The 24,661-nt window shown below is 43.3% G+C and overlaps 1 protein-coding gene and 1 long non-coding RNA gene across 14 annotated transcripts; one reads left to right on the top strand and one right to left on the bottom strand.

Moving 5' to 3' along the window:
* Window positions 1–34: 34 nt before the first annotated feature.
* On the bottom strand, window positions 35–24,611 carry CP (ceruloplasmin). 13 transcript variants are annotated; one of them, XM_068955137.1, is made up of 22 exons: window positions 22,187–22,750; window positions 20,868–21,057; window positions 19,843–20,193; window positions 19,111–19,280; window positions 17,429–17,673; window positions 14,571–14,783; window positions 13,838–14,011; window positions 12,908–13,162; window positions 11,499–11,664; window positions 10,634–10,773; window positions 9,964–10,104; window positions 9,638–9,849; window positions 8,897–9,047; window positions 7,597–7,809; window positions 6,279–6,486; window positions 4,840–4,979; window positions 4,228–4,356; window positions 3,553–3,659; window positions 2,552–2,768; window positions 2,020–2,159; window positions 1,373–1,535; window positions 35–344 (listed from the first exon to the last, which is right to left on the bottom strand). In XM_068955137.1, the coding sequence occupies exons 4-22, from the start codon at window positions 19,263–19,265 to the stop codon at window positions 241–243; spliced, it is 3,273 nt and encodes a 1,090-aa protein (XP_068811238.1). In that variant the 5' UTR covers window positions 19,266–19,280; window positions 19,843–20,193; window positions 20,868–21,057; window positions 22,187–22,750; the 3' UTR covers window positions 35–240. The 13 variants fall into 13 exon arrangements, with proteins under 13 accessions (XP_068811238.1, XP_068811236.1, XP_068811233.1 ...); XM_068955135.1 differs by lacking the exons at window positions 19,843–20,193; window positions 22,187–22,750 and adding an exon at window positions 24,058–24,153; XM_068955132.1 differs by lacking the exon at window positions 19,843–20,193 and having other exon boundaries at window positions 22,187–22,769.
* On the top strand, window positions 3,666–12,901 carry LOC138068228 (uncharacterized). The gene is made up of 3 exons (XR_011142954.1): window positions 3,666–3,892; window positions 5,052–6,212; window positions 11,742–12,901. It is a non-coding gene; the product is annotated as an uncharacterized lncRNA (long non-coding RNA).
* Window positions 24,612–24,661: the final 50 nt, after the last annotated feature.

The following is a 24,661-nucleotide window of genomic DNA, read 5'->3' as shown; positions in this document are numbered from 1 at the left end:
AAATAACACACATTAGGAATCACCTACAACGTGCTAAGTAGCTGGCAAGATACAATGTTTATTGAAGGAGAATGTTGTTTATAAGCTTATATCCTTAACAAGTGTTATATCCATGCACCTGTCTCAGTCTGTGGTCCTTTTGTTAGCAGCGGCCACCAAATGAAATATTCCAAAACCCACGTTGAAAGGGATCGTCCAGGAGACGGTGTTTCTGAAGAAATGCCTCACTGAAGATAGACCTCAGGGAATCACTGCGGTAAAACGGCTTCTTCGTTCTAGCGTGCCTCTTGTACTCCTCCACTTTAACTGATTGAATGATCTTAGGGGAAAAAAAGACGCTTTGTCTGCAAGGGGGAAAAACAGCTTTTGTTATACCCGTTTCATCAAGAGTTTGTCTATGCACGAGGACAACAGTCCAAACAATAGATCTCAGTACCTTTTACATGTTATGAGTTAGATTTAAAAAAAAAAAAAAAAAAGCCTCAAAAATGCACTTACTACTACTGGATTGTCTATAGGTAGCTGATTATGACTAATGCAATGTACTGCTTCTCTGGGTAGGTAGAAGTCTATTTCTACATCTCTTTCAGTGTACTGTAAGTCAGCTCTTCTATTGCCTGCACAAGTTTGGCACAGCGTAGTCTTTAAATCAGAATGGTTTATAAAACAGTGTAGAACTGGATTGTGTTTAACGTGCTAATCCTTTTTTTTTTTTTTTGTATTTTTACATATACATTTTATGTACCCTTTAAAACGCTCTTACTTCCCCCTTTCTGTCAATTAATACATGCCTATTATGCTGTATCCTTTTAATACAGGAAAGTGATGCTGTGAAAATTGTATTCACTTCATATTAAAAAAAGAACTGCAGTTTTTCAAGATTCAACGTACTGCGTAGGTAACATATTGCTAAAGCAAGGTAATAGTGCCTGTAAAGCTGAAATATCCTTTAAAAAGAAAGCAGGATTTTAATTTTCAGTACATTGGCTAGTGAGGATGATGACGTCAGCTTTAGTTACCTGTTCTTGGTTTTGTTTTTTTAAATAAAGATAGAGCTGGAGTAGAGAAATACTCTGGCTCATGAAGATATTTTTTTAAATGAAAACGTGCCATTTTACTTTCATTGATTGGGAAGCTGAAGCACTTGTCAGTTAAGAGGCAGTCCTTTAGCTTTGTTTTCCGAGCAGTACACTGAGACAAGTACGGTGAGCTGATGTGCAGCATTCTGGCCTCCGTATTACTACATGTATCGGTATTGTACTGTGAAATACTGTTAGCGGCCTGAACTGGTTCTGCGTACCCTGGCATGTCCGTGAGCCCCGTAGGGCATCTTTAAGCATAACGAACGTTACTGCGATAGCGAGGTTCCTACCTTCCTTTGGGAGCACTGTGTAGGTGGCTTCCATCCCCGCGTGGATGTGATCAGTAACGTGGCAGTGCAGCAGCCAGGTGCCAGGGTTCCTCGGCATCATTTCCACAGTTTGAAATGTTCCAGGGAACAGGTCAAACACATCTGCCCGGTAAACTCCTATTTGCTTCCGGATGAAAAGAAACAGCGGTTAAGCAGCGTGGCCTCTCCAGGTGGCGGTAACATATGCTAACTTAAATGCATATTCCTGCCAAACTTTCAGTTGCAACTGGCGGGGGGGGGGGGGGGGGAACACTTGCTCTATTGCATGTCATTTCGACAGGAACCTCATTTCATACATCCACTCACTAAAATTAGCAGCTAAATGGAAATGAAGGAATATTATAGTTGTTCTATGAAAATTCACCCCTAACGTGTCAGAGCAACTTGTCACGTTTCCGTACAATAAACCCTGGCAGATACTCGCTGACTCTCTTGCACATTGATCAAATACAAAATGCCATAAGGTCAGATGGCAAGACTGCTACCTAATATTTTAACATCTGACTTTTCACAAGAGGTTACACTCCTTGGTATTGGGTCCAGCTCTCATTCGTAACACAGCAAAAAAAAAAAAAAAAAAGAAAGAAAGGACGGAAAGGGCCTGTTACCTTATAATCAAAGCTGTGGCCATGGAAATGTGCTGTGTGAAGATCTACTTCGTTGCCCATTCCCATCAAATACCAGCTTACTTTATCCCCAACATGCATAACCAGACCATGCAAGTTCCCAAAAACTTTCCCGTTAATGGCTAGAGAGAGAGAGAAAGAGAGAGAACAAACTAAAACAGTATTTTGAGTCATGTTATTCTCTAGACTTTAATAAATGCAAGAATTTGAAGCTGCTACTAGGCAAAAGAAACTGCTTTGAATGATCTATTAATATATTAAGTCAATTTTTTGTTTTATATATATATCTCTTTACCAAAAAAAAAGACAGCATATGATGAATGGGTCTGATTATATTTTGCATCTTTGGCTAGAAAGTAAGTAGTTAAAAGTGCTTTACCATAAACCATTGCTGATACCAGTGCTGTTCTCAAGCACCTGCATTACCCATGGCTCTCTGGGAAGGCTGAGCTTCTCCAGGATGTGCTTTCAGAGTTTCTAGCATTACATTAACTAACTAAATTGGGAAACATACCATGCATTTTATTACTTTCAAGGAATTCCTCATCTTCTTTGTCAACAAGGTGTGGGTTGCTAGAGTAGGTTTTAATATTTTCATCCAAGTACCATGACTCATTCTCATCAAAAACCATAAAAAGAAGAGCAAATTGAACTTTTTTTTTAATATGAAATGATGGCAGATAATGTCTATGACACACAACAAGTGTGCCTATTAATCCACTGTAAGTGTCCTGAAATTACAAATGAAAAAAAAAAAAATCAAATAATTACAAGATGTGACTAATATAAGCAGAAGTATTTTTAATAACAGCTACAAATGCTCTTATTTTTACATGCTTCAGTATCTGACAATAAGGTTACCGATACGTGCTACCCACAGAGCAAGTTCAATGGACCATGAAGAGTAACTACTTTTTTGTCACGTCTTGCTAGAGATAAACTTTTAGTCCGTTTTCATTTCTCACTCATCTCCTTTTTTGCTTCCACTTCCTTTTTAGATTTTTAGGATTTTTTTTTAAGCTGGTTTCCACTCAAAATTGGTTTCACACTGTCAAAAGGAAAGCCCTCTTAGCGCTTTTCCATTCATCTTTGCAAGACATGAAGGGGGGGGGGTGCATTAATTTGAATTAAAAAAAAAGAAAGTAAGGATGAAGGGTGCTCATACAAAAATGGCATATTTGTGTTGCACAGTCGCTCATGTGAGTTTTCCCACACAATTGATTAGATATTGGGAAAGCTATAAAATGTTTGCTTAAAAAAAAAAACGCCACTGACTGAGGTGATGTATACCAACAACAAAGGAACGAGGACCGTGACAGGGGAACGTGACTTCCTAATTCTGCCCTGACTTTCCTGCATTATTCAAGGGCCAGGTCAAACGCATGGTGATGGTGGGGGGTGACCTGCCAGAGAAAGCACAGGGAGTTTCAAGCTCGTCTCCCTTCTATTGTAAGTATATCTGTGTTGAAGTCAGGAACTCAAAACTCTTTAAACTAACTGCTGTTAATAAGGTACCTTGACGATGTCCACAGCTGAATGGTACGCCCAGGCGATGCAGCGTGGATCTCCTCTCCCAGAACTAGATCTCTCAGGAATTTTCCAGACATACGTTTTTGTTTCACCTGTATTAAGTAAATGGTGAATTTTTAAAAGTTTTGCTGTGTGCTGACCTGTAAGAGGTTGTCCTGAACCAGACGCTGTTTTCATTCACAGCTTGTTTTTGTCTTGACCTTCCTCTTCCCAAGTACTGCACTGGCTGGCGTCTTACCGTGATTTCCCCTCTGCAGATCGCTGACTCTTCCTGCCCGTGTTCCTCTGTGTGACTGCACCATCCAGTTTACCATATTTAATAAAAGTAAGTGTATCTTTTGTAACGATCACAGAATAACTTTTGAGAGAATAGATAATATATGCCATACTCTCCCTAGGTAGCCAAATCTGTTTTGCTTACATGAAAGGTGCAGCCAAGCTTTGCCAACAAATTACTGATCTGTCCAGGGCTACGATACGTAGCAATAATTAGCAGGGACATTTTAAGTGTAGAAATATCAATAATAAATAGCTTCGCAAAAATCTAAGGAGCTGAGGTAAACAAATATCTTTCATGCTCTCCTAACTTGAAAGCTTGCTAGATCTTATAAGGCCTGATGTTACCTGTTTGTTAGAATTAAGCAAACGGAGGTTTGATACCTGGGTTAGTTACAGCAACAACAGAAGCGTCTGTTTTCACTCCATGGGCATGTATAGAATAAGGTCGCGATGCCAAGTTCTTAAAAACTATTATGATTTTATCTCCAACATTTGACATAAGCAATGGCCCTATTGGATTGAAAAGACAGATTAAGTTGGTTTTGCAAATGATCAGAGCTGAAAGAGAGAGTTTGTTGTGTTCAGAGATACAATAAAATGGGATATAATTATAATTAAACTGGAAACTAGGCGCAGACAATGTGCATTCACTATGATATGCAAACTCGAGTAGCTGAAGTTAGGCATCTAAACAGAGGCCTAATGTTCAAAAGCTCTGAGCACCTACTGCGTATTTAAAGTCAGCTTGGATGTGGCAGCATAATTTTATGCCAACTTTGAAAACAGTGACCTGTGATCAGGCACAAAACCAGAAATTTTTTCTTCTAAAGCAAGCACTGTAATAGGTAATACACAGTGATATGTAGGTAGCAATTCCGCATAGCTTTGGGCGCTTAGTGTGGGTAGAACCAGGCTCAGTATTACTAAAATAGCATCTGTTTTGTGTCGTTGCACTTTTCCCAGCTCTGAAACTGAGCTGCACGATGACGGTACCTTGGATTCCCAGATGCTGCTGCTCCTCAGCTCTGGTTTTGGGCGTACTGAATGTCTGATCAGTGTACTCACGATACACGACCTTTCTGTATTTTGAACCAATGAATTTGTCTTCCTTATTTAAAAAGGGATTGCCCGGGCTGTGAAAAATAGAAGATAGACATGAGACTACGTCAGAACTTTCTTCATGTATTTTATAACCTCTTTTGCAGGTATATCAATTAACCATTGAACAAAAATCCAGCTCAGTGGAACAGTGATCATATAGACCTTTAGTATCTTCGGCACGAAAACATTTTTGTTAGGCTGGCAGGTCGCGTATCCCACAAGGGAAAGAAATCAGTACAAAGAGACTGAACCTAGGTAGTATTTGAGGGAAGGCTGAACACTGCAGCTGGCAGATACTTAAAATGACGAGAAGTCGTCCAGCTACTTGTATTCTGAAAAGTAAAGCCCTCCGTGACTTTTGTGGACCTGCAGTGCAACCTAGAAGTTGCAAAGGCCTGCTTAGGTACCTTTCTGAATTGAAACACGAGAGGCGGACTCTCTGCTGGGATCATGGGGACTGGAGACAGTTAAAAATAATCTGATAACATCACAGTCCATATTGCTTGTGTTTGGGACTGTGAAAGAGCCAACTGTGCAGGGCAAGAAAAGGTGCTATCAGGATGAGAAGAACAGTATAAAATATGAGAACATATCTAAGCCGATAAACAAATATAGACGGGTACAATCTACTTTAACCACAAACGAAGTTATATAGGTAGTTGTAGCGCACACAAATTCATCAGTTCGTTATTTAGGCCCTCTATCTAACAGATATGAATTGTTTGATCCAGTCAGTTCCCACTGATTGATTGGGATCCAAATGCTGGGAATAATGCACCAAGGCTAAGGCTTTATTTAAACACGACCAGATTTTGTCATAGAGTAACATCTTATCTTGTGCAAGATAAAGAAATGAGGGGAGTAAAAAGGAGAAAACTGCTGCATGGCTGCTCAAGAACGCTACTCAGAGTTCAGATAGACAAGAGACGAACGCACGTTACCTACTGTAAGTAAGTAATCCACTATCAGGACAAGGAAGTCATCATAGCTACAACTTAAGGAACATTTTTCCATATCAAGGCCTGTACCAACACCAGTAAATAATAAATATGCATGGAACATCCAGAATCCATTAAACTCTGCAAGTGCCCCGCAGAAGATTTGTGCTGGACCGTTTCACAAACATGATGCTGTCTGGCTCACAGTTAGGTGGCAACATTACTGGGGAAGGACTGCAAAGTCAAGCGAGCCCTGAAAATACCTACGCAAAGACAATGCGCCTCGAAACGCCTGGATTGCTGGGACGAAAAGAGAAGTTCAGAGAAGTGAGTTGTTCTTTGCTTTTTGCATTTTTTTTTTTCTCATCTTCTGTACGTCCCACATTATCTTACCTTTCTTCATGAAACTGATGCCGCTCAAATTCCCACGTCCTGTTAGGAGAGTAGTCCCATTCCACTTCCACTGCAGCAATGTAGTAAGTTTTTGTATGCAAATACAGCGATGGGTCCACATTCCACCAGTGGCATTGTTTCACTTTGTATTTCTGTTTCATGCCCCCTGTGTAGTGATCCGTTGTCAGGCACGACACTTCAAAAACGCCTAGAAGTTACACAAGAAATAAAGCGAAGCCAAAAATTGGTTAGGACTAGCTCTTGAAACTCTATTACCTGTGTTGATTTAGAGTTCAGAGCCTGAGATACAAGCTATTGCTCACATAAGATGGCAATTCTTTGCAAAACGTGGCTATTGGGGATAATCAGCACATACACAGGAGCTAGCAAAAGCAAGGCCTTGGCATTAAGAGTTTACTTCCTAGGAGCACGTTTGCTGCTTTTCAAATATAGCTTTACACCGTGCTAGCACCCAAAGGCTCAAAACATCAGCTATTTAAAGCTTGGCTCCAAGCATAAAATGGTCATAAGTAAACAGTTTCTAAAAGAGGAAACAGGACTTTTCCAAGCACTAAAACATTAAAAAAATCTGCTATTATTAAATCAATCCTGCTGATGCAAAAAACTGAAAGATAACGTGAAACCAACATATAAATAGAAGGAAGCAATGCTAACACAGCATTACACTAGGTAAGACAAGATGATAAACCCATAACATATAACAACAATCTACTTTTTTTACTCCTCTCAGTCATTTCGTTCAAAATATTTCGTAATATCCTAAAGTAGCACTTCTCACCTAGTTTCTTTCAGAAATCGCTTGATAGTATAAATCGTCAGACCTGTCTCTTGTTAGCCACGGTGTTTTACCTAAGTGGGCCAGACTCTCACCGGTGTGGAAATGAGGAAGGCTGAAATGAGAGTCTTCTGTCCCTTGTTCCACCTGCAAAATTTGGTGCACGAGGCGGCGCTGAGACCAGCGTCCAGCAAGCAGGCACGGCAGCGGGGAGCCAGCAGAGCAGCTGCCCCCGACGTGTGGCGAGGCCCAGCGGGAGACATGGCCCCGCTGGTCTGGCAGCACAGCTACACAAGCCCTTCAAAGGCCTTTGGGTAAAGATGCCCTAAAAGGTGTGTTTTGGGGACCACTGGAAATGCAATGTCAGAGGCAGATGAGCCTTGGCTCGCAGCACGAGCGTCGGCTGGGCAGCGGCCAGCAGCAACTTCTAAGCAACTCGGAGGCAGTGCTGCGGTGAGTTTCTCTACCTAGAGGTTACTGCTGCGTGCAGGATGCAGGCCAAAAAGCAACCATGACATTTACCTTCATAGTCAGGCTTCATAACAGCTGTAAGAAAAGAATGTGGAAACAGATTTGCTGTATCCCGTCTTGTTCCTTTAGTTAGGAATGTGTTTTCTGAAAAATATATCCCATGGATATCGACTTCTGACCCCATGCCCATCAAATGCCAGGAAACCACATTTCCTTTACACATCTCAAGGCCAGGTTGATTTCCGTACATATAACCGTTAATGGCTGTAGAAGATTTGAGGAAGCAAAGTTTGGTTAACACACGTAACATATTCTGCATTACATAGTAGGTAAGAGACACTTGAGATGTAACGTGATGCCTTAGTCTGACAGAAGTAGCAGTAGTGTAATACTGTATTACGTTAGCAAAACTGCAAAACTGATTTGAGCAAAGCAACTTTTAAAACCCAGTGTTTAAAAGTAATCTGGTAAAATTCTACCCTGAATATTCCTGAAAGTATTCTGAAATGAAAAAACAAACGGCAACGTCCTCTGAACCGTTCTCCTGCTCAGCATCTGAGGCAGGCGGTGGTGGCTCGGCCAACCAGCATCGGCTCGGCTGTGCAGTCTGCCAGTACCACGCAGCAAAGCCAACCCACAGCGGCTTTTAGTTGGCGTTAATAGTTCTCACTAGCCTCTCTTGTGCAAGCCTGTCAAAGCCTGGACCTCACAAGTACCACCGAACGCTCGCTCTCAAGGCCCTGGAAAATAGCAGCAATGTCACTGAGGGCAAAAATTTAAGAAAGAGCACAAGCAAATATGTTTAAAGACTGGGAAATATTTGCTAGACTAGGGGCCGGTGATAAAGCTGTTCGTTCACACGAAACTTGCACAAATTTGATGCAGTAGCAAGCTATGGCTGTGATCCGTAAGGAATTCAGCCGAGCCCGGGTAAAGAAGCAAAGATTTGCACTGTAAGGCGACGGCAGCGCTGTTAAAGGAACCCAGAACTCACAGGGACAAAACCCTCCCTTCAAGCCACATCCTCTGCAGCGCAGAGGTTGGGTTTCTCTTGCTCCCAGATGCGTTTGGAGGGACTGCGCGCGGGCCGCAGACCTCCTTCAAGGGGGACGCGGCGGTGCTAGCGCTTGGCTGCCACGCAGGACGCTGAGCAGCTGGCATTACGTTTTGAACTGATGACCACATTGAGCTGAAAGCGAACGGCATTCAGATGTGCTTTTCGTGCTAACGGAAAGGGACGAGTCTCTGCCGCTACACAATCTCTTCCTCTATACCGTAGGGTGGCAGCAGTAAAAGCTTACTCCATAAACGAAGCCTCTGGCTAGCTAACCATAACAAATGAATTTCTTACAGTGCATTTTGTTAGACTCCTGGAAATCCTCATCATCTTTGGCAATTTTGTTAGGATTGAGTGTGAACATCAAAATATTGTCATCCAAGTACCAGCTGAGATTCTCATCAAATACTGTGGCAAGTAGAAAAAACTCCCTGTTCACATTTTTCTGTTGAGAAGACATAGCACAAAAGACAACAGAAATGACTGAACTGAACACGACAAGGAAGAACTTCTATGCATATAAGAATTCAAGAGTATAATTTACAAACTAGGACAGACGTGTACACTGGCGCTGCGTCATTCAGATACCCGCAAAGCTCTCTAATTGCTGTAACCGGTGGAACAGCATCTACTGCTAATATTCCTTCTACTGGGGGAAACCACCTCCAGGAATGAATGAGTACTTTGGTCTTTAAAGCCCCTACGTTTTTCGAGTCACTCTCATCCTGGCTGAGACTTGGATGCCAGCGATTGCTCCCTGCAGTGGTGGTTTCACAAGACGGTGTCTGTCTATCTGGAACCTGATGATTTTTCTTCCCTTTTTTTCCCCCTTCCCTCCACCTCTTCTTTTTTTTTTTTTTTTAAAAACTTTTTAAATGTTGTGTATTACCCTCAGCACACGTGTGAGACAGCGATCTGGCGAGGCGGTGGTGCTGATGATCATTAAAGTGGCGGGCTCTCAGGGCACAGTTCAGAAAAGAGAAAGCAGACTGAGTTACGATGGTGTAAACGCCTCCATTTTTCTCTTTGACTAACCTGTTTCCCAGAAGGGAGTAGAGCTCCTTTCCTGCACACCAAGAGAGGACCCACAAGGCCAGAACTGGTGTCTCTGACCGCATCCACAGCTGAATAGTAAAGCCAGGTTAAGCAGTCTGGATCTTGGTCTGTAGGGCCCACATGGTCTGGCACGTTCCACTCATATGTAAACGTGGCGCCAGGAGTCACATGAGAGGCTGGAGATTCAGTACCTATTACAAAAATCAACATTAAGACCAACAAACATTGTTTATTTTCTCCCATTACATCAGCATGTACTCTGGCATGTTCACCAGGGCTTGCAAGGTCCCTGCCTGCTCACACACCTCCGGAGACGGCACCGTACCATGCCCCCTCGTTGCTCTTGCGGTAACTCACACCATGGGGCTGAATGCTAAATGGGCGGCTGGCGTTGTTTCGGAAAGTCACCCTGATGCTCTCACCCACTTCTGCCTTAATAACAGGTCCTAGAAAAGAGCACAGAGTCTAACAACAGGGTGTTTCAGTCAAATGACGTACAGGCAAAGAGGAGCTCCTGGTAATGGCTGGTGGCTTTTCCCGCACTGCCGCTGAGCCTGCACGGCTGCGGTGCGGGTCTCTGCCCACCCTCACGGTACCCCCGCAGCATCCCGACTGCCCGCTCCTCATGGAGGCCCCGGGAGACGGAAGACAGCTCCTCCCTTTGGAAAGGGACCTGTGGTGTCAACCTTGAACTCATCCCAGCGCAGCAGCAGGGGCAGCCAAGCTGTAAACGGGAGCAGCGCTGCAACAAGATGCTCCCCAGCCTCGCGATGCAGTCACAGCACCCGGAGACTGTGGCATGTTCCTGCAGGGGAGATGCAGGCGTGGGCTGCCACAGCACCACTTCCCAGGGCTTTGCTTGCACCGCCGGCATCTCTCTGAGGAGGCTGCGGTTGCCAGCGTCTGCAGGAGGCGTGGCCAGCTGCTGGAAATGGCTCATAAATCTTTGACGTGAAATCATTTTAAATATCTTACCTAAGAGTCCAAGATGTACATCCTCCGGGAGCCTCTCTTTATGTTCTGTGAAGGTATGATCTGTGTATTCCTTGTAAACGGCTTTTTTATAAGACCCACCAATTCTTGTTTCACTTTGTTCAAAAAATATTTGAGATTCACTGTGTGAAAGAAATATTATAATAGAAGCAAAGATTTCAAGGCATAATGCCAAGCTTTACAACGGCAGTAAGGACCTCATCCTTATTTTCTGAAGTATCACATGTTAAGATGATCTTTTGAGCCTCCACTCAGTGGTATGGCCTCATGCTTATATGCAGTCCCACGTAAGGATGCGCAGAAATCCCTTATGTTTCACTATTTCATCTTTGAGAGAGAAATATCCTGCTGCGTTGCTCTTATAGACCCCCCACAGCGCTTGGAGACTCACCAACAATGGTTTCTGTTCAATGCTTTGTAACCCTAATTCTGCACTTCTGAAATGTATTTTTATTAAAAGTTACAAATAATCCAAGTACAGTAGATACAAACACCAAGAACGAGCAACATTTAAATAGAGTGAAAGCATGAAGATTTAGTCTACACTTTCTACTGTATCTTCAAAAAAAGACCTTTCCACATTTCACAAGCGCTACTCAGATAATGAACTATGCCTCACCCCTTGTGGAACAGGTAAGTATCATTTAACTCAAATCACAGATGAAAAAAATTGAGGACTAGAGAGATCCAATGACTTGATCTGGGTTTTACTATCTAGACACAGAACAAAGGACAAAGCCACATTGTGCAACTGGGCTGCCTATTTCTACCATATTGCTTGCCTTACTTAGCATGTTTATATCAATTCTGCTTGGAAAGTAGAGCTTTTAAAATTAGAGGCGTTTACCTGTCAGCAATTAATTCCTGTCCTGTAAAATGGTTCATTGCAGATGGGCCATAATTCCAGATGATTTCTTCAGCGGCAATGAAGTACTGTCTTATCTTTGTGCTCTCATTATGATCTGTTGTGGATTTTCTACACTCTCTTACTTTAAAAAGGGCCTGCATACCGCCTAGAAAAAAAGAGGAGGTAGAAAAAAACTACGGAAAGGAAACTGCACTTTGTTCTCTCTTCCTTTGCTTCTAACAGGTCCTTCTCTTCCTCGGGGTACTCCCACGCCATTGATGGACACACACATCACAGACAAAAAGGAAGAGAAACAGTATGAAATAACGCACACCAGCTGAGCTAGTGTGTGTGCGCTCTATGACCATGGTATGTAAGGTAGGCAGCCGTGCGCGGTAAGGGGCACGCTGCTTATAAAGATATGACTGACACTGCAACTACAGAGGGGGTTGGGGCAGAGTGAAAACAGAGCACCGGCAGTCAGCGCTTCAGTCATGGCAAGACTGACCATCTTCCCACAGCAATCTGATCAGCGACTCACTTGTGAACCTCCTGGGTCTCTGCACCCAGAGGTGCAGAGAGAGAGGTCTGCTTGCTGGAGATACAACTAACGCACTAAAAAGAGCCCTTTTACAGCTATAGATTATGTCAGAATCCTATTTGTAGGATTTAAAAGTCTCATCCAGGGTGTTTCGGCCAAACCAGGATTCTGCTTGACATGACAGCTATCTCCAAACTTAGCTCCTCTGTGTAGCTGACTCTGTAAGTTAAACATACCTCTTTTCAAATCAGAACTTCCAAATCTTGGAGCACGATTTTGAAATCTCTGATCAGTCTTACTTTTATGACAAATGACTTCTCCAATTCAATTACAGGGAATTATAGATTATGGAAAAGCATGGAATCAGCTTATACGCATTTCATATAGTTAACCCACCCTGGAAATGTAAGAAGATACAGGAAAGAGAAACGCAGCTCTTCTCTGCCTAGCAGCCAACACACTTTCCAGAGCGTGTCCTTGTCAGCACAAAAAGTTATTCTGTCTGTCCTGTGCCTAGTGCCCAAACACAGAATTAGCCCCAACTCTTTGGCTGGGAATCACAAAACTGGTTAGTTACTTCCAGGCAGAGCTAGTGTATATATCACGTTTTTGTTTGTCTAAAGCTGGGGCTTGCAAAAGTGCAGCCAATTGACAGTAACTTTCCATTACCGACAAGACTTGCCTTGATTTCAGCGGCTATGTCCTCGAGCCTATCTAATGCACTTCTAGACATTTCAAACACTGTTTTCTTAACAGGGGGAGAATAATGTCACCTGGCATGTAACTATGTCAGCGGCAGTGCTAATGTGACTCAGTACACTTTTAGCTCAAGCTAAAAAATTTCTGATTGTTGTAACTTGTTCTGTACCTTCAATATGGTCATTCACTTGGCAGCTCAACAGCCATTCCCCAGGACTCCTCGGTATCATGACAGCATCAATAAAGGTGGCTGGGAAGAGGTTGATAGTGTCGACGCGGTGATGCCTTTCTATTAAAGTCTGTCCATGAAAATAGGCTGCGTGGATATCAGCTTCATTACCCATGCCAAAAAGATGCCATTTTACCTTATCTTCCACACACATTGTGAGGTCTGGGAGGTATCCATACATGTACCCGTTGATTGCTGAAAGAGATGTTATTTATCACAGTTACCTTTACAGAGTTCAGGATCTTTTGTTCAGAACAGGGTGTCATGCAACCATTGCTCTATTCTTCCAGATGGAAATGGGCTCGAAAGGACAATCCACACCCTTTAAGCTGGGCCAATATCAGACACGCTTGATCTGTACAACTAACTGTACAGGCAGCAGTTCCTGCTTTGAGTCTGGAATCTGTGTCAGAGTAAAAGGTATCTATCTTCTTTGTTCACACTAACAGTAAAAACTGGTTTGCCAAATTGCAACATTAAAAACTAAAATAGCAAAACCCAGTTCCTGGGAAATTATACTGGCAAATAGATTTTTGGCCACTAGGAATTTTATATCGCAGTTCCAAAGGTTTGACCTTACAATCGTTGCCGACGTGCCAGATGATTGACAATGAGAGAAAATTAAAAAAAAGGCTGGCTATTGCTCCAATCCTGCTGCCTCTGAACCTGGCAGCAAAATATTAGTCGGTTTTGGCGAGGCCAACAACAGGCCTCTAAACCAACGTTTTTTTATTTAAGAGGAGCTTAATCTTCCAAGAAAGAGTCCTACTTAAAAAGAGAAATCTACAGTTCATCTTCAAAAGAGACAAGATGTCAAAATACTACTTCATTACACCAGTGACAAGCAACTTTAACATAAAGGTCTCTCACAGTGCATTTTATTGCTTTCCTGGAAGTCCTCATCATCTTTGTGAACGTTGGAAGGGTCAGAGCAGTATGTCCTGACATTATCCTCCAGATACCAACTGAGATTTTCATCCATCACAGAGAACATAAGGATAAATTCAGCATCAAAGTGTTTATCGCTGTTCTTACTCAGAGTACCTGAAAAAGAAAAGAACATATTCAAAGCCTTTGGTAACTAACTTTATCATTTATTTCCTCAGTTTTAAGTGTAGTACCTTTAAGGCTGTTTACAGTTTATTCCATATTTTGTCATTGTTCTTAAGTGCAGGTGTATATGTAAAACATCCAGCTATGTTCAGAAAAACATAGTTTTGATTGATAGATGCTACAAAAAAAGTTTCGATAGCTGCTACAAAATAGCTTTATTAAGAATAAATATTGTATGGTGCAGTAAACTTAATTTTGTTTTTCATACTGGTATTCATACATCCTTTTGCATTACTAAAATGAATACATTGCACTCATACGCATCTGTGGACAAAGCATTCTACAGATTATATCCAGCCCACACACAAAATCAAACTACATCTGATACTACAACATGGCAGCTAATTGAAAAGACAAAATGTTGCTATTCCAAAATAAACTGTAATCCTCTTCTCTTCCAGGAAATACTTCACTTATCCTTATCAATAACCACTGTGAATCATCTTGCATATTTATTTATTTGTTTTATGTATTATTTACTTGTTTTTACCTTTCCTGCAAATTATTAAAGGTCCAACAAGCCCTGAGGCAACATCTCTTGGAGCATCCACATGGGAGTGATAAACCCTGGTTATGCAATCTGCATCTCCGTCAGCTGGACCTTGATCTTCTGTCACATCCCATGTGTAAGTGTACTGGTCTCCAGGCTTCACAGCGTCATCTTTTTTTTGCAAGTCTTTGGTGTTGTCAGGATAAAAAGCACCTGAGGAATGCCACACAGCCAACGTTAGCACAACGCGTTCACGCTACAGTGTGAGAATGACAATCATCTAAAATAGAATTTGGGGAGCTTAGATGAAGGTGTTGTACCACCAGCACCACCAGCACATGTTTAGTTCTGGCCTTCATAAGAAGTAAATCGGCAGCTGTGCACCTGCCATGCTTCAAAGCTGACTACATGTTGCGATAACATTGACCGAACACCTGAACGCAGGGAAGAAATCGTTAAAATCAGATGAGAAGATCTTTCCCTTCTGTTTAAGAGCCTCTTCATTTGTCTTTGAATGCCATGGGAGTGCTTTTACTTTAATAGGATACCAAATTTGGTCCTTATGAGGAGGGCATCATGTACTTCTACTAAAAAGATAACAAATCAAATATTTGTAAAACATTTGTTAAATATTAATCTTGGAATCTGGTCTAAAACATTGCGTATAGCCCCAGGTAATTTAGGTGTCTCTGGAATGAGAGCAATAGAAATGGAAAGATGCAAATATTGCTCCACGAAGTACATCTGTTACTCCATAACACACTGGTCTGCTCCTGCAGAATATGCCCATATCCAGCCACATACTGGATGTAATGAAAGCCTCACAGAATACAAGAAACTTAGGCTGATATTTCATATATTCTTTTGAATTAAATATTTTTAAAGACTGCATTCTCTAACAATTCTCACACTATTTTTAAGGGCCACTTATGCAACTTTCTATGGCCATATTCTGGTGCTTCTTGCTTGCAGTTAATAGCATAGAAACGAACAAAACAAAGAGTCAGAGAGAGAGTTGGCAGGCTAGAGCCTAATTGCTGGATTTCATCACAGCACGTTGCATTTTGTAGTTTTCAAAGAGGAGATGAGAATTATCATTGTATTTCCTTAGGATCACAGAATCACAGGATGGTTGAGGTTGGCAGGGACCTCTGGAGAACATCTAGTCCAACCCCCCTGCTCAAGCCAGGGTCACCTAGAGCACATTGCCCAGGATTGTGTCCAGACGGCTTTTGAATATCTCCAGCGAAGGAGACTCCGCTACCTCTCTGGGCAACCTGTGCCAGTGCTCAGGTAAAGAAGTTTTCCCTCATGTTCAGATAGATCTTCCTGTGTTTCAGTTTGTGCCTGTTGCCTCTCCTCCTGTCGCTGGGCACCACAGAGAAGAGTCTGGCCCCATCCTCTTGACACCCCCCCCAGCCCCCTTCAGATATTTGTACACGTCAATCAGATCCCCTCTCGGTCTTCTCTTCTCCAGGCTGAATAGTCCCAGCTCGCTCAGCCTCTCCTCATAGGAGAGATGCCCCAGTGCCTTCATCATCTTAGTAGCCCTTTGCTGGACTCACTCCAGGAGCTCCATGTCTCTCATGTCCTGGGGAGCCCAGCGCTGGACCCAGCACTCCCGGTATGGCCTCAGCAGGGCTGAGGAGAGGGGCAGGATCGCCTCCCTCGACCTGCTGGCAGTGCCCTGCCTAATGCAGCCCAGGGTACCACTGGCCTTCTTGGCCACAAGGGCACATTGCTGCCTCATGCTCAACTTGTTGTCCACCAGGACTGCCAGGTCCTTCTCTGCAGAGCTGCTTTCCAGCAGGTCAGCCCCCAGCCCGCCCTGGTGCGTGGGGTTATTGCTCCCCAGGTGCAGGACCCTGCACTTGCCTTTGTTGAACTCCATGCGGTTCCTCTCTGCCCAACTCCCCAGCCTGTTGAGGTCCCTCTGACTGGCAGCACAGCCCCTGGGTGTGTCAGCCACTCCTCCCAGTTTTGTGTCATCAGCAAACTTGCTGAAGGTGCCCTCTAGCCCTTCATCCAAGTCACTGACGAACAACTTAAACAAGACTGGACGTAGAATTGACCCGTGAGGGACACCACGAGCTACAGGCCTCCAACTAGACTCTGTGCCACTGACCACAACCCTCTGAGCTCTGCCATTCAGAGGATGGACGTGATGCTATCTCTGACAGATGATGTGCGTGTCCATGGATTGCTGTACTTATGAAAGATGCTACAGAAACAGTTGACCAGCATTGGAAATGGCCGGGGAGAATTCTGTGATTTTTCCACCTGGACATCTGCCAGGAATCCACTGATTTCAGTGAAACCGTGGCAATGCTCCACAGCCTGAAAATCCCCCACTACCTGAGTGTGGTAAGAAAGGCCATCGCAATGGCAAACCATCACTGATCCCAGTGGTGCCACTACCGCTCATCTTACAGTGTGTCAGACTTCTATCCCGTTAATTTATTTACCAAGCAGCAGCTGCTTCTCCATTATAAGGAATTCATGTGCATCTCATACATACATAAATACAAGTTTACTGTTAAGAATTTTGAACCACAGGTTATCACTGTTAACAATATTTTCTTCAGCAGAGCATCAGCTTTTCCTTCAGATACCCTGAAAACCTGCATCTCTCGTATTGCCTTTATCTCAGGTGAAATGTTGAAAAGGGACTTCTTTATGAATTCCACTTTTGGCTTTGTATTTTGGCTTTTCCAAAACACCCAAGTTCTTAACCAGCTCCTACTTTAAGCTCATCGTGTCTTGTTTTAAATCTGTCTGCCGAGCAGACTTCTCCTTGGTGAGAGACTGCCGCCGACATCCGGACGAACGGTTAACTGCTGATAAATTCTGACACTTACCTTCATTTTCCTTGGTATATTTAACACCGTGAGGGTGCAGTGTGTAGCTTCTGGACGCGAAGTTTCGCAAGTGAATGACAATGGAATCCCCAACTTCTCCCTTAACGATCGGGCCTAAAAAACCCAGCCAGGAAGGTTTCTCAACGATCACGTCATACAAATTATTGGTGTACTGAGTATAGACGGCCTTCTTATAAACGCTTCCTATCCTATGCGGTCCTCTTTTGAGAAAGACTTCCGCCTGCCTGTGGAGAAAACACAACCCGCATTTGTAGTGTCAGATATTCATTTTGTATTTGAATAGTGTTAATTAGTGGGGTCCTGAATAAAGACCAGGCCTCTGCAGCGCTGTGCACAACTGTAGCTGCGGTTAGGAGCAAACATGCCTCGCGCTACAGACTTAGCCATGCAGACAGAGGCTGAATATTACACAACCACCTGGATTTTTTTTCTGAATATTTGTAGAACGAAGAGAGTAGTATTTTATACAATTTTTGGCTGCCCATGTGAACAGGACAAATAATAGGCACTAAAAGCTCTTTTTTCAGAATAAATTTGTCTTGAATCTTAAGACGAAGAAGGCTATCTCAGCCTGAGGTACAGTTTGGCTAGGCAGAAAAACGGTTGTGTCTTCGAATGGTACCTGCTGATCCCTTATAAGAGCAGGTATGCATTTCTTTTTTTTCAGGTCTTCTTGCTCAAGCCCTTGCACGTTTGAAACGCCGTACCGTTTCCCACAGCCTGTTCAAACCACTCATTTCCATGATCGACCTATCACGTTGGCTAAATCGCCCTTTGCAAGGAGGAGCAGACTTTTCAGCTCTGAAGTACGCACCTGGCTATTAGAGACGGCTGGATACGGCCGAGGGCGTCCCGCGCGCGGGGCCGCGGAGCAGCCTCGAGCCCCGCCGGCGAGGCCGAGCCCCCGGCTCGCTCACCAGCCACGGGCTCGGAGCTTGGCGGTGGCTTTACCCTCACGATGGGGGGGTTTCACGTTTCGGGCACGTTAGGAGGCTCGCCAGGACTGCCCCCAACACGCCCCCTCCCCAGGGGCCGGAGGGCGGTGAAGCCTTACCTGCTTGTAGGTCGCCAAGCACAGGTCTGAAGGGTTAACGCAGAGCTCTGTGCGATTTGGAGGGAGTAAACTCAGCGTACAGGGTCACCGTGTGAAAGTCTGATTGCAGGAATCTTCTCAGCCACAGATTAACTCAGGGGAGTATATCGTGGCTTTTCTTGGACCGTTTAAACAGTTAACCTTCAGCGGTAGAGTATTCCTGCTAACAGTTATGCTGTGCTTTCCCCTTCCCCTTCCCCAGCTTTAAACTTGTCAGACTCCTGGGTTTAAAGACATAAAAGCAAAATCCTCCCCTTCAGCAACAGCATGTCATACAAACTTAAACATCATCAAACATTTGTGGTCTTCTTCTAGTCTTTACTTAGTAAGGATTTAATTGCAATAAATTCACAAAAAGCACTTTGCATATTCCAGTGCTTTTAAACAGCAGAGGGCTGGAAGTTAATTCTTCAGCAAGCTAGGAAAAAAACAGAAATTCCCTTGTATCTCTGACAGAAAATCCACTGACACGAGTATTAGTTGTTTCACTGACCTCACCAGATTTTCAGTCTGAAGTAGACAATGCTGAAAAAATCAAACTCAGTCAGTATAAAATCATATTACTTACTCTTCTTCTGCAAAGAGCTGTCCAGATATGATATTTTTATTGCCAGGCGCATAGTTCCACACCGTCTCTATAATCCCGAGATAGTACTCTCTCTTCACTGCCCCAGCTTGGCAACAGCAAGAAAGCAGCAAGCCGCTTAGGAAGAACAGCTTCATTTTGCATTCGCACACCTTGGGGAAAACGTGAAATAAAAACACAGGATGGACACATGCGATTTCCCTTTATACGCTCTGTCCGTTCCCCCCCCCCCCCCCCCCCCCCCCGTTTGCTTTGGAGAACACAATAAGAAGTTGCACAATGTCTCTGTGTGTCAAGAGTAAACAACAGATTCTGGTAACCTCATCAGTTCAGGTAATCTTCAAAGACATTTCTTTCAATTTCTGCCAACCTACTATAATGCAAACTACTATTTAGACTGTAATCAGAGTGTGAATCTTGTAGCTGGATTTATGGTCCTGTAGATTTAAATGGACTCGCAGACCTAACCTGAATTGCATTCTTCACTGCCTTTACCACTGTCTCTCTGTTTTGCGTCCTAAGGAGTAAGTAATTCCTGTGAAGTGCTGCTGCAGAAGAAGACAGCTTTTTCTAAGCACACTGTGAAAAAGCTCTAAACGACACCTGGTTTTCATTGAAGTATCTGCTTCTATGTTGACGTAACTGGAAGCAAGACAGGCCCTATGGGCGCACTTTCTGCTGCCTGTTTTCCTCGCTCCTTCTGAACAGACTTACCTCTCTCTTTTGACTCCTCTTGGTACAGCAGCCATTGAACTGATGAGGCAGAAACGGCTGAGGAAGGACTGAGGCTACAGGTAGCAGAGTAGAGTTCACACCTTGATATATACCAGGATAAGCTTTGCTCACTCACTGCCGTTCCCTTTGAAATGCAAATTTAGCACAAGATGTGGAGATGAGCAGCCCCTGCAGGAGCCACTGCTCGAGGAGGAGGGTGAGGCTGCCTTTCCTTTCCAAGCCGTTTCAGTATTGCTCCTGCCCAAATGGAAATGAAGCCTGGAAAGTCCACAAAATGAGCTCCCTACGGCGTCCTGCTCCCACTCTGCCACCAGAGAGGAGACCCCCGTTCTGTCATGATACAAAGCATAGATGCACAGAGCTCAAGATAACCCTACCTGTTACCATTATCTAAATTTATCATTCAGTGCAGAAGGCTTTGTTTTGTTCTCAAGTTCTGTAAATGTTTTGTATCTGCTACTTTCATTGAAAAAAAATCAACAAAATTGGCTCCTAAACACAGGACTTCTTAAAAGCACCTAACAAATTTGTAATTGCTTTTTTTTTTCCCCAAGCATACATCAACCACGGCATGGCTGCGTCTGCAGCTTACCTAGACGCACAAAGCCAGTCGTAAACTTGCAGGCTGTAAAGATTCCCAGTAAGTGAAGACATACCCTCAGTCACTTGGGCATTTTTTAAAAACTCTTTTGCAATCTGAGAAACTGACACAAACACACTTATTCACTTATTACACACTTTTCACTGTATGACAGCTTAAAAACATTCATAATAAAACAATCTTCTCTGAACCTGTTTTCTTAACGCTCAGAAACACTTATGATTATTTTGCAGAGAAGACTAAGGTTCAGAATATAACTAAAGCACAACAGCTTGTCTTTAACTACATTCAAATGTAACGTTACTTTACCAGCAACGTGATATACAGATAAATTGCCAATTTTAATATCTTTTCACAGAAAAAAGTTCAGAAATCGTCAGAAAAGTGGAGGTCTTAAACTCACCTTTCAGAACCTGCCAAACGGGTGTTAAACGGCGGGGTCTGTTTCTCCCTAAGCGACTGCAGCCAGACCCACGTCGTCCAAAGCCGACCGACGCTGTGATGAAATGCTGGAGTTCCCCAGGTCGGCATCACTCGCTCAGAGTGATTTATGTAACGTTTCTTTTTCTTTTCCAAGGATGAAGGTCAATGGTCTGGTGGAAAGACTACTTTGCACCAGTCGTATGTGCCCCACGTGTAAATTAAGTCAGGTAAAAGCAATAATAAAATGTATATCTCCTTCCTTACTACTTAAATTCAATGTAATTCCTTAATACTCAGCTAACTAAGAGTCGTTCATGTGCTTGTGGGCTGCTGGGCTTATTTTTGTTCTAAATTGTCACTGAATTGAGGAGGAGAAAAAGGCGCATAACCAGTATAATTGAATTCCCCTTATTTCTTTGAGGGTAGAAACATGAGCAATTCCTTGCTTTAGTCCCTTGACTCCCCTGAATTACTGTTTCTTGATTTGCTGAACAACTACACATTTTTTCTTTTATTTAAAGACGAACACTTCTGACATGCAAGATTTTGCCATTACAGCTTTTAACCAATCCTCACCCAGGCTTTAAGGTACTCATGTGTCTGAGTACCCTCCTGTTATCTTTCTCTTAAGGATCTCAAAACATTTATAGCGCTGACTGAGCCTCCCAAGCCTGTATTAGTCTCGTCAGAGGGTGTTTAAAGAGCAAGAGTCTCTCTCCTTTGGTAGACAGGACCTAAAAAGACTGAGCAACTAAATTAATTACTTAAATTAGGAATCTAAAGTTTGGTGGCACGAATATGCCCCTATTGTTTTAAACCACAGGACCTCACTTTTCATGCTGAAGATGCTGAAATGCAGTGACTATTCTGAAAGGTCTCAAAAACAAAACCAGAATATTCTGACCAAAAAAAAAAAAAAACCCACAAAACCCCCAAAGCTCCCGGTGAGACTGAAACCCACAGTTTCATAATTTCCTGACCTGGACAATTTTGTTAATCTGCTGCCCATCCTGCTGTTCCGGCCTCCTGCAAAACCCTTGCAGGTAAATGCCCTTCAAAGCTCTGGGGACCTTCTTCTCTCCTCTGATACTCCCTAATTTTTCAATGTGAAAAAAGCCTCCGTCCAGTAGCTGAAGGACAGGGAGGTGCATTAGTACATCACACCGCAGAGAGATTCGCTTTTACCTACAGAAGGAGTAACACACCCCAAAACGCAAAGGGGGTTGGGGCTTCACAGTATTTTACTGCACATGTCTGACCACAGTTGTTTGTGGACAGTCTCAGCTGATTTCTACCTACCTGCAGTGTCTGTCACTGACAATGCTTTCAAGGAGAAAGTTATCTGCATTCGTATAGCTATGGTCAAAACCGAGCCTTTACATCTACTTCCAGTTGTGATACTTTAAATGCAGCCCCGCATCCGAGTAGGAGATCAATCCATGTCTGAGAAGCATGGCAACAGCATTTGGTACCGACAAAAGCCCCTGCGCTGGCTGAAGAGCTCGGTGAGAGGAGGACAGTCCGGTCCAGCCACAGCACTGGGATACTCTGGCAAAACCCACCGGCTGCGAGGAACTAATAAAGCTGGCACTTTCACCGTCAAGTTTCAGCATTAAGTCCTTACAGAAACGTATAAATCAAATTTGAAGCTTCCTTTGTGATGTGCCAAGGGTGCATGCTATCCGTGGGTTTGAGCTGGCAGTACATACACCTCAGGTTCGGAAACCCTTCTTCAGAAAGAGGGTTTCTCCTCCGCCAGCACGGTGCCCGCGCTCCCTCAGCCCGTTTCTCTTTGCTGCTTGAAGCTTGGGGCAACGCCTGCACCCTGCAGCTGGAGAGCGGACGGTCGCGTCGCCTCACTCACCACCAAGAGCAGCCAGTCAGGCTGGAATTCCCAAGTCAGTTAACATTGCTTACAGGGATCTGTTTTTAGCTCCCAGGCAGTTTCCACACCGCATTTAGGATCGAGTCAGGACTCTCGCTCACTAGTTCACGTTTAGCTCTGCCTAAAGGCCCTGTGAGAAATAAGTTGCCTACATTTCTAAATGTAATCCACTATTAGCCTTTAGCGCCCTCACTATCGATTTCAAATGACTAAACCGCCCCTTGAAAAGCTGTGCACTCCAGGCACAGCTCAGTCCTTGCCAGGGCAACCAAGATGCCAATGGCTGGATTACAAACACAGAGCACCTTCTAACAAGAACTACATTACACAGCTCATGCTTTGATTTTAAGCCACAAAAGTAGGAGATACAACCCAGAGGCAGAGAGGAAAGGGAGACTCACAGGGCACAAGCACAATAAAACACGAAGCAGAGACAGTCAAGCTATCTCCATGGCTAATTCCAGTACTAACGCTACTACCGTGGAAAAAACGGTGAAACCCTTCCTTGTGTCTCCCGACATCAAACTCAAAACTGTTCATTGTCGGAGACAAGTGTTTTGGAAAGTGGGGGAGAGGACAGATATGGGAGCAAGGGAAAGGGTTAAGAGTTTCCAGGTGCAAACTGTAGGTATTTCATTGGTTTTATCCAGCATACCTACCTCAATAGACCCTGTTTGCCTAAAGATAAGTCTGTATTTTCTCCATGACTGGGCTGGAGCCTGAACAGAATACCTGTTTGTTTTCTTTCTTTGGTAAAATGGAGCCATTCACCTAAGGAATATTTTGCAATTCTGGAGCTTTTCTGCTCAGTACGTGTCTCCCACACGTACGGCCTTTCATTCAAATAACCAGAACCTTTTTCTGCCATTTCCAACGTTCTCAGAACGAGCAGTAAAGTGGTTTGCAGGCACGAAGCCTACAAGATTCTGCAGGCTGTGTGGTAGCAGTAAGGGTTGATAAATGTTTTGTTTTCCCTTTTCTTCTCAGAATAACATCCATAAATCCATATGAATGCGCGACTATCATTTAAGTAGCTACATAATATGACACACATGTAAGCGTATGGAAAACCAAGGGCGCAGTTGCACAGAAACCCCACTTAGTAATCATATACCTTCTTATCACGCACTTCCAAACATGCATGCCACTTTGAACTGTTACCCAGACCGGACCCCTCCTTAACTATCAGTACCGAGATTCCCTAAAGAATGAAAAGTCTTTATGGGTAAAGAAGCAGATCTGCTCTTTGTGAAGATCCATGATTCACTACTGATAACCTACTCACCTTGTCTCTTCGATGCTTTTATGAGCTGCCTCATTTCTTTATTATTTCTTCAGACTTAACAGAAACTGAGCAAGTAGAATTTTAGATACATTATTCAAACCCTGCAGGAAAAAAAATCAGTTTTTCAAAATAACTGATAGACAAATATCAAAACAAAATCACCATATTGCCTTGAAACAGAGAATTAAATTACTGAGATCTTCCATTTTTTTTTCCCTAAAAGTATCTTATCCACGGCTGCTAGCTATGGTATGGCTTGCACTTCTAATGGTGTCAAATATCAAACGCTCCTACAGCTGAATCCCACTACTGCTGCTATAATAGGGATATATGCGTCACTGCAAGTCTGAAGTACAGATCTGGCCTTCCTCTGGCGGTTTGATCTTCTGAAACTGGAGTGCAGAGTGCTGAATACAGCTAAATGTTGCCTATGCAGCTGCAGATGAGCCATACATCCACTTTATTGTGAATCCATGAATTTCCACTGGAAATGAAACAATAATTCTTTGAGGACAGGATGAAATAACAAGTCTTCAGCTGCTAATTTTTAACAGATTGTTCTTTTTCTTCTGATTATTATTAGCAACAATGTTAATCCTCCAAT

The sequence above is a fragment of the Struthio camelus genome, chromosome 9 (assembly GCF_040807025.1).
Source record: "Struthio camelus isolate bStrCam1 chromosome 9, bStrCam1.hap1, whole genome shotgun sequence".
Classification (NCBI taxonomy): domain Eukaryota; kingdom Metazoa; phylum Chordata; class Aves; order Struthioniformes; family Struthionidae; genus Struthio; species Struthio camelus.
The sequence above is the reverse complement of the archived record's forward strand: the minus strand, read 5'-3'. Positions and strand labels throughout refer to the sequence as shown.